Raw genomic sequence first — 10361 nt, 5'->3', positions numbered from 1 at the left:
ACGTCCAAAAGAAATAAAAGAGAAAATACAAAAGTAACAAATGCCGACAACGGTGGATTGACAAAAGCGAAGAAGCCTCGCGACCACTGCGCCCACCATAGATCTCCCACCAAGCTCCTAGGCTCCGAAGCGCCGGTACCAATCAACACCTTCAAGAAGGGACACGACGATGACGACACTATTGCCAAGGGTTCCCCCCGGTACACGGTGACGAGAGAGGAAGGGTAGCCACTGACGCCCTCCAGGAATATCCGGCGGAACCCTCAAGCGCCACCATGTCGGTGTCGGCCAGGCCGACAGGGATTTCCCGATCCCAACCTTCACCTCGGGCGCTTCGGAGGTCGCCACCAAACCGACACCACCCTGCGCCAACACAGCCTTGAAGCTTGCCCTGCTGTCTCACCACGGCCCGCGACGTAGGACCTGCACAACGAAGAAGAGGAGCCGGGACTCGGAGTAGTAGCACCGTCAGCACGCGGGAGGGCCCAACCTCCACTGTCACCGACGGGATCCGGCCGGACGCAACAGCAGGAGCATACCAGGCCCGCTAGGCCCTGAAATGCCCGTAAAGCTCTCGTCGTCGTGTTGCAAAAGGCATGCCATCGGCGTCGCCGCTCCCTGTCCGAGCTGCTCCACCTCTTCACCGCGTCAGAGACATCGAAGCCACGCCGGCACCGGCCTGCTAGGACCCAGATGGGCCCCTACGGGCCCAGATCTGGGCCGGGGTCGCACCGCCGGCCACACAGCGCCACCAGGCCGCCCCACCGTCAAGTGGCAGCATCACCACCGCGCCAGCCGCCGGCCCCCGCCACCAGGACACCGGGCCGCCGCCTGCCAAGCTGCACCCGCCGCCGAACCCTGCCCCGGGAAGGGCGCCACACGCGGGAGAAAGGAAGTCCCGCGGCCGGCGAAACCACTCGGCCAGATCTGGGGGCACTCTCTGACAGCGGCGGGGGAGAGATGACGGAGGGGGAGGGGGCGAGGAGAGAAGGCGGACGAGTCGCCCCGGCCGCCGCCTAGGAAGACGGCGCGAGGCGGGGTCAGGAGGAGGAGAGGAGCGTGATCCCTCCAGTTGGTCAATCCTTTATTCAGTCGGACATGCAGCCAATATTTGGCTAGCCAATATTGGCAACAATACCAATACTTACCAAATATTGGCAACTTTATGTGAGATAGACTAGACAACTTAACAGCCAACCAATTAGTAGCTAATATTTGGCACAATGCCAAACAATAGCATGTCAATTCTTGACACCAAACCAATTATGCTCTCAGTTTATTTTTTGCCAGAAAATTGCCGTGCTTGCCAACCAAACTTATCATCCTCACGTCAACTAAAATTAGCATAAAAACGTTTGATTTGCCATCAAATCCCAAACATCCGGAATTTCTCATTTTTGTTCCCTATTTTGAATAATCGTACAATTTGGCTTCTTACTTTCTAGGATACTGCAACATCGTATGATAAGCCAGCTGGCATTGTTATACAAAGCAAAAGAGATTTATCACTTTTATTAACTAAAAAGAGAGTCGGTTAATAAATGAAAACCAGGCAAAAACCGTTATAGACCTGCACACGCAAATGCTATGAAAGATGGGAGATGAAGGAACGCTGACCAACCTGACCACGAACACAAGCATCACAAACAGAATGACGAGAAGCAAAACATCTGTTGAGATTGCTGCATGCTTCATCGTGACCATCTATTGCCCAAACAAACGACTCCAATTTCACCATAGCCACTGCCAAAGAGACACTTTCACCTCATGTTTGCAGAAGCACGGAGTCCACGGTGACACATGCCAATAGTTAGAGCATCTCCAGCCGTTGGTCCCCCAGGGGCGCCTAAAATCACCGTCTCGAGGTGACCCGGCGTAAAAAATGGGCTTGGAGGCGAGTTGGTCCCCAGCCGCCGCCCCAGGCGCGTTCAAAAAATTAAAAAATATAGCAAATTTAGCCAAAGTTCGGCGAAGTTCGGCTAAACACGACAAATTTGGGCAAACTTGGGCATATATTATACATGTTCGCGGATTTTCATTACATGCATAGTAAACTAATTTAAAAAGCCTGGCTGAACGCCGAGTAGTCGGCGTCGTCGCCGCCATCGTCGGCCTTCTCCTCTTTGACGCGGGCGCCCCTGCTGGACCCCTCCCCGGCGTCGCCATGGCGGACTGGTGGCGGCGGCGGCGCGTCGTCGTCGTCGTCACTGTCGTCGATGATGACGACTCCTCCTTCGTCACGGCTTTGGCGGCGTTGCGCGAAGCGCCGCAGAGCGACGCACTGGCGCTCCCTCGCCATCTTCAGGGAGTCCTGGCGCGCCCATTCAAGGGTCGCGTCGTCGTCGAGTTCGACCTCGCCGTGCTCTGTCTTCACCGGCGCCAGCCCCGGCTCCGTCTTCATCGGCGCCAGCCCCGGCTCCGTCTTTGGCTTGACGAAGCGCGGAGGAGGAGCCGACGAGGAGGCGCGCCGGCCGCCCTTGTTGATGACGATGCCGGCGCTGCGAGTGCGCCGATCGAGCGGCGTCTCCTCCGCGGGCTCGGCCTTGAGGCCGAGCAGCATCGGAGTGCCGGAGGAGTGGGAGGAGGAGCGTGAGGAGGAAGAGGAGGAGGAGGCGCCGAACCTCCTTGGCGCCCATTGCCCGTCGCGTCGGCGGTGCGCCGGGGCGGCCGCCCTCGCCAAGGGGTACGCCAACGGCGGGTTGTTGCCGCCCTCGAGGTGCGTCAGCACGCCCTCAAGTGTGCGGCTAGGGGCGCCCCACCACAGGTGACGCCCCTCGCTGTTCTTCAGGCCGCCGACCACCGGCGCGCCGTTCGTGGACGCCAGCCGCTGCTGCTGACGGCACTCGAAGTACGCCGCCCAAGCCGCGTGGTTGTCGGCGGCGTACTGGGGGAGGGAGAGTTGGGCATCAGTGAGGGAGGCGCACACGACCTCGACCTCGTCAGCGAAGTACGAGGGTTTGACCACGGCGTCGGGCAACGGGGGAATGGGCACCTCTCCGTTGCTGAGCCTCCAGCCCGTCGGCCCGACGCGCATGTCTGGCGGCGCCGGGATGTTCGCCTGGAACAGGAGCCACGACTCCTGTTCGCGGAGCGAGCGGCGACCGAAGCCGTTGGCCGCCGCCTCCTCTCCGGGGAAATGCTCGGCCATCGGGAAAAGGGGAGAGGGAGGGCTGGCGGAGAGCTCGGCGGCGGCGCTCTGGAGAGGGAGGGCTGGGGAAGAGCTTGGCGGCGGCGCTCGGGAGAGGTAGCGCTGACCAGAGGCGAGCGAGGCCATATATAGTCGCGCCGCGCCCGTGTGACGCGCCGCCCGTGAGGAAGGGAAAGCTGACTGGCGGCAGCCTTGCCATTGATTCCCCGCGGGAAACCGAGGCGTTGGGAGAAGACGAGGCGGTGTCGCTGACGCGGCTGGCCCGCGGCTCTTTCGCGCCAAAAACGGTTCGGCCGGCGCCCCCGAGCGCCCCAGCGCGCCGGATTCGGGTTGGATCCGCCGGCGCCAATTTCGGTCCGAACCAGCGAAAAATGAACCATTGGAACGCGACTAGGCCGATTTTTTGGCGCCGACGACCGAAAAGTCGCCTGAGGGATCTTGTTGGGGGCATGGCTGGAGATGCTCTTAGCCACACGCACCAACCCGCAGGACACGGTGTTACCTGCGCAAATTTTCCACAGGGAAAAGATAAACATTCGAATTGGTAGTCACGCAATGTTTTCATTGTTTCTACTAGTTCAGTTCAAACGTCGCCATGTGTGGCATTTGCAAATCTAGTAAAACTTTTCAGAGGAAGTCATTTTGTGTTAAACATTTAGTAAAATTTAGTAAATCCCGGTCACTTTTATACGATTTTCCTGCAATGCAATCATCGGCGTTGAAAAGACAACTCCGGTGAGCCTCGGGCGTCTCGTCTACCGGAGACTAATCCGGCACGTCCCAGTCGGACGGCGGCGAACGCAACCGCGGCCGACGCATCATATATATATGTCGCCTCCGCTTCACCCTATGGCGTCCGCCGCCCCCGCCCGTCGTCGTCGTCCGGCACCATCACCCTCCTCCAGGTGCTCAGGCAGCGCGCTCGAATGGCACAAACCGCAGCCGCGGTCGCCGCGCTAGGCCTCACTAAGCCCAACGTCGTCGATCCACTCCAGGTATGCTTGCCAGCTCCTTGCGCGGTGCTCTGAACTGAAATTACTTAGCGAACTCGCTGCCAAGAACTGCAAGCGTGAGCCTCTCTTCGTGTAGATCATTTTCGCCGCCATAGACATCGAACCATCCGATTGGGAAGGAGATGTGCTCGCCGTCGCGGTCACGGAGAAGGACGTGTGCAGAAGCCCTGGCTCCAGCTTCGAGAACGCCGTCCTGAAGCGGCTGGACAGCCAGTTCGACGGCCTCCTGTCGGAGGCCTCGGCGGAGGAGGACTTCTCCGGGAAAGCCGGTCAGCTGGTGGTCCTCCGCCTCCAGGGGCAGGGCTTCAAGCGGCTGGGCCTGATCGGTCTTGGCCGGAGCGCCCCGTTCACCGCCGCGGCTTGCCGGGGCCTCGGCGAATCCTTCGCGTCCGTCGCCACGTCCGCTCGAGCCGGCAGCGCAGCGCTTGCTCTCGCCTCCCCCGGCGGGATCCATGGGGAGTTCAAGCCTAATGCGTCCGCAGCAATCGCTTCCGGTACCGCAATCGATCTTTGTATTTTGGTAGAATGGTCATATGGGTGAATTTTGCACTACAATGACTTGATGCTGGATGGTCTCTGTCGATCCATTCAACTGCAGGAACTGTGCTCGGATTGTACGAGGACAACAGATACAGATCTGAGTCCAGCAAGGTGCATCTCAAACGGGTCGATCTCATCGGATTCGGATATGGCCCTGAGGTGGACAGTAAACTTGAACTGGCCAGTCATGTTTCCTCAGGCGTGATATTCGGAAAAGACCTTGTGAACTCACCTGCCAATGTGCTTACCCCCGGTCAGTAGGCCATTTACAAGCTGTTCATATACAGGTACCCTAATGACATTGATTCCATCGCAATCCTCGCAGTTGTACTCGCGGGGGAGGCGTCGAAGATTGCATCGACGTACAGCGATGTATTCACTGCCACAATATTAGACGAGGAGAGATGCAGAGAGCTGAAGATGGGCTCCTACTTGGCTGTCGCCGCGGCTTCTGCAAATCCTCCTCGCTTTATCCACTTGTGCTATAAACCTCCTGGTGGGAATGTCAAGAGAAAGTTAGCTATTGTGGGGAAGGGTCTAACTTTTGACAGGTTTGTGCATATTTTGTGAATTATTACAGTGACGGATGATATGATTCAAGGTTGATATGCCATCTTCAATATGCTTTATTTGCCACAATGGTAGTTCATTTTGTGCAGATGTTAATAGTAGCTCTCAATTCTGACTCTTGAATTTACCAATTTGCTGAAGTGGTGGATACAACATCAAGGTTGGAGCAGTTTGCAGTATTGAACTGATGAAGTGGGACATGGGAGGCTCTGCAGCAGTATTTGGTGCAGCAAAAGCTCTGGGCCAAATCAAGCCTCCTGGAGTGCAGGTACTAGCTGGTCTTGCCTAGCTAGGCTAGATTTTGGTAGCCGGCTTCAGCAAGGGCTAATAGGAGCAAAGCTAGCTGTTTGTTTGCAGCGTGCAACAGTCCGAGGGTAAAAAAGAACCATGGGAGTGGTGCATCGTGGACCAAGACCCATACTGAGGAAGTTACAGTGCGCATGCACATTGCATTTTTTGTGTTTGTTCGCTTGCCGGGGTGAGCGAGCCAAATCGGCTCTCCTTCGTGGGCAAGGATTTGGCGACGGTTATGGGCTAAATTGCCATCAAAAGCTAGATTTATTTCTCCACACCAAACGACTAACCTTGCCTAGCAAGGCTAGTTTGGCTTTTGCCTTGGATCCAAACGCTACTGTCTATGTGTAACCTTTATTATGTCAGTGGTGTGGTATTTGCTAATGATTCCCCATTTCACAGGTCCATTTCATTGTTGCTGCCTGTGAAAACATGATCAGTGGGACAGGCATGAGGCCTGGCGACATTGTGACTGCTTCTAACGGCAAGACGATCGAGGCATGTTTCTTGTGATAGTGTGATCGTGGCGTATAACCACCTCGTTTGGTGATGTAGTCTAAGCAGGTCCTAGATGTTACTACGTTCTTCTGGTCCAATTTGCGCTTATTTTGTAAATATTTTTTCAGGTAGATAACACTGATGCGGAGGGGCGGCTCACACTTGCTGATGCTTTGGTCTATGCTTGTAAACAAGGTGTTGACAAGGTAATGGGTTGTTTCCTCTGATGAAATGTTCTGTTCGTCACAGAGCTGCTGTATCCTGTATTTGTATGCTTTGATGATTGCTGTATACAACTATTGCAACAATCTCTACTTCATATTTGTGCTGTAGTTGCAACCCTGATAGTACTCGGTTACTTGCTCTAGCATCAAGGGATTTCTAATTTACTTGCTAGGCTAATCTATACTGTTTTGGGCCTCTGGAAGGCTGCATGGACTGAATTTTCTGCAACTAGCTTGCTTGAGTTACTGAATTTTCAACAATTATTGCATGCAGATTATAGATCTGGCAACGCTAACTGGTTTCTGCCGTGTTGCGCTTGGTCCAAGCATTGCCGGTAATTCTAGCTAAATACTAACCAATCTTCTTCACTCTTCTCTGCCAACTGCAATTCTTTAGTTTTCCCAGTTATATTTAGTTCTTGCCCTGTTGTGGCATGTTCAAAGAAGCATCTCTGCAGGGATTCTGACACCGAGCGATGAACTCCACGAGGAAGTGGCAGCTGCGTCCGAGGTGTCGGGAGAGAAGTTATGGAGGCTGCCACTAGAAGAAAGCTACTGGGAGACGATGAAGTCTGGTGTTGCTGATATGCTCAACACCGGCGCTATTCCACAGGGCGGCGTCATCACCGCTGCGCTGTTCCTGAAGCAGGTGTGTACAGTATGATGTATTGGGTTGTTGTTATTCTCAGCTCAGTTGCTTACTTCTGGCTTGGTTCTTGGAAGGAACCTGAACATTTTGCTTTACTGTATGCTTGGCCATATAGAATTTGGTGTTTATATGAAACAATAAAAAGAAGAGCTGCTCCTCGTGTTGCAGTTTGTCCATGAGAAAGTTCAGTGGATGCACATCGACATTGCTGGGCCGGTGTGGAGCCACAAGAACAGGTCGGCGACCGGATTCGGCGTCTCCACCATGGTGGAATGGGTTCTCAGGAACTCGTCGTGAATCAACGAAGATGAAGGCACGCAGGGGGAGAGGAAGTTGCCTGATGTTATCTCCTACCAGGGAAGGGGGGATTTTACTAGTGCCCACGTTTTCTATATGTAGTGGGTTACAGAATAAGTGGACACATATTTGATCAAACTTCACACATGCATATAATTTCGTTTAGTCAAAGTTTAATTATGCAATAGGCCTGCTTCCTCTAGTGTACAAGTTGTGAAACATTGGGAGGATCTGTTTTCAGTTGTGAGCTCAGCAAAGATGGACCGGAGACTGAACTAAGGAGCAGAACTGCAGATGTGCCCACGTTTATGCTACCGTGTGGCGCCAGCCTACAACGGGTTCATGTATTTTTAAGAAGTTGGCGAATTTAAAAAATATTCTTGAAGTTAGAAAAATATTCGTGAATTTGAAAAGTTCATAAATTTAAAAACAGTTAGTGAATTTTATAAAGTTCATGAATTTGAATAAGTTCCTGAGTTTGAAGAAGAAAAAAAAAGAAAAAAAAAAAGAAAACTGAGTAAAACCGAAAAAAAGGAAAACAAAAAACAAAAAACGAGCGAAGGAAGCTTCTGGAATGTTCCCAAAACCAATTCAAAATGGACCAAATTCCCCCTGTTATATGGGCCGTTCCCTTAAAAAAATGCACCGATCCCCCCTGTGCGCGTTCTATCGATAATGAACTAACTGGTGCGTGAAGCATCAAATAGAATTTTCAGGGATTCTACGCCTTGCCCATAGCGAGACACAAGGACTGCTTGAGCGAGCTTCTGTTGGCCCAGTAGCCGATTTCTTTGGTTCATCCATTCATCGTTGTTGCAGAATCACTAAGTGCAAAAATTTGAAAGGCAATAACGGTGGTTCTGCTGGTTCCTCCATTACTGATAGAGATGTGGCTTCGTGGATCATTGACAACATTTGGGCAACTCCTCTCTCATTGTCCAGGGGATCATTGATGTAGCTACACTCGAGGCGATGACATATAGACAAGCATTGGCTCTTGCACAGGACTTGATGATTTAAAATTATAATCGCCTCCGACTCAAAGGAGGTGGTGAACGTCATTTAGTGAGGAACTAGTAGTAGTTATGCTTGTATCATTATCGAGATAAAGCAGCGAGATAGTTTAGTTAATTGTAAGTTTACTCTTGAAGGTCGCGCTGCAAACACTGAAGCAGATAGGTTAGCTAAGTTTTCAAACACTCTTGATCAGGGGCGACACCTTTGGTTGATCCTTTCCTATGATCCATTTTGTATACCACTCCATGTGGACTATGATCAATAAAGCTTAGCTATACCCGTAAAAAAAGTCCATCCATCGTTGTTTCATTCATTTCTTCGTTATCTTCGTATGTTTTCTTTTGTTTTTCGCTCTTTTTCTCTTACTCATTTTTCATTTTATGAACTCCTGTTTACATTTTGAGATATTCTACATGCATATATTTAATAATTTAATTCACCAAAATGTTTCAAAAATGTTCACAAGTTTCAAAATTTTTTTGATACAATTTAAAAATATTTACCTAATTTAAAAGAATATATTCACGCGATTTTTCAAAAATAGATGACATATTATTGAAATGAATGTTCACTACATTTAAAAAATGTTCATGCGTTTAAAAAATTGTTCGTGACATTTCAAAATAATATCATAAAATGTAATGAACATATTTGCATATCTTTTAAAAATATTAAATATTTTTTTAAAATTTACTTAACATTATCAAAAAAATATATTCAAACATGTATCCGACAAAATGTTTAATGTGTATCAAAATAATGTTCCCCGTGTATTAAAAAATGTTAAGCGTGTATTAAAAAAGCTGATATATTTTGACTGAAAGGAAAATATAAAATAATGTTTGAAAATGTATTTGAAAACTTATCCAACATGTATTTATAAAATGTTCAACATGTATAAAAAATGATCGACGCGTATATAGAAAATGAAAAATGTGTAGTGTAAAATGTAAGGATGCATTTGAAATAAAAAGGAAAAGGAATAAGATAGAAAAATTAAAATGAAAAAGCCTGGAGAAAACAGATACAAAAAACATGTAGAAACAAAAAAACGTGGAGAAGCTTTTAAAACCTGTCCAAACCAGTCCATTGTAGCTTCCCATGATCACTACTACAAAGATAGGAAAACTACTTTCACGCAAAGGAAACACCAAATTGCATTTTAAATGTTCTATCAAGCTGTCCCTTGTGGCTAGTGAAGCTTGTCCATCCTGGTAAAGCTTGCGAATACATTCCATGTATTGATCCTTGTCACCTTGTGGCTGCAAAGTATTATGTTGCAAGTTTGCCGTATCGAATGAAATGTACAAAGTAGGGTGACAACATTACACTCAACTCTTGCCTGTGAGTGGATGGACGCCACAAGACTAGAATATTATCTCTGTTGCATGATTGTATTGTAAACTAACCCATGAGCTAAGCAAGTGTGTATTGTAAAGCACTGGATCTATGATGTAATACTATAACATGTGATGTATTCTTGGTATTTCATCGTCGATTGTGTGTGTCATTCAGGGGCTGACACAGAAAGCGCAGAGTTCGGGGCCCCTATCAGGGACCAGTAGTGACACCCCGGCCGTGTGGAATCGTCATCACCTGGACCATTCGAGCTAGATGGAGCATCAAAGTAAAATACTACGACAACAAGGTGGAAGAAGAAGGACGCCGCCCCAGGGAAGGTCTTGAGGCTCCTGCTCTCATCGAGGAAGCTAGTTGAATATCCATGCAGTATGTAATAAAACGAAGTATTGCATCAAGTAAAGCGATAATATATGATCTTTATCTCCAGCTTATCACCGAGACAATTAGTCAACTACCGTTTTTATCCTTAATGGCAATAACACACTTACGAGATCGTCTCCCTTATTATCACCTTGGTACTGTCTTCTCAAGGTTAAACCCAACTAACACACACAACTCCCTCTTATAGATCATTCATCTAAACTGGCCAATGATTAAACTAATAGATCGAAGAGCATACATCTATATATCATGCAAACAAAACCATAATATATCCATATACAACCTGGTCATAATGTAACAATCCATCACACCGCATAAAAAATACCGAATATTACTCAGATTGATCACAATAATGTTATGTAGCTCAT

At 49.4% G+C, this 10361-nt stretch overlaps 1 protein-coding gene across 1 annotated transcript; it reads left to right on the top strand.

The window, feature by feature from the left end:
• Positions 1-3886: 3886 nt before the first annotated feature.
• On the top strand, positions 3887-7540 carry LOC119326598 (leucine aminopeptidase 2, chloroplastic-like). Its single transcript, XM_037600229.1, has 10 exons — positions 3887-4143; positions 4238-4655; positions 4760-4954; positions 5027-5252; positions 5413-5539; positions 5968-6063; positions 6192-6269; positions 6562-6622; positions 6746-6936; positions 7105-7540. The coding sequence occupies exons 1-10, from the start codon at positions 4075-4077 to the stop codon at positions 7231-7233; spliced, it is 1590 nt and encodes a 529-aa protein (XP_037456126.1). The 5' UTR covers positions 3887-4074; the 3' UTR covers positions 7234-7540.
• Positions 7541-10361: the final 2821 nt, after the last annotated feature.

This window comes from Triticum dicoccoides, chromosome 1B, assembly GCF_002162155.2.
Source record: "Triticum dicoccoides isolate Atlit2015 ecotype Zavitan chromosome 1B, WEW_v2.0, whole genome shotgun sequence".
In the NCBI taxonomy this organism is placed as follows: Eukaryota; Viridiplantae; Streptophyta; class Magnoliopsida; order Poales; family Poaceae; genus Triticum; species Triticum dicoccoides.
Note: the sequence above shows the minus strand (reverse complement) of the source record. Positions and strands in the feature narration are given on the sequence as shown.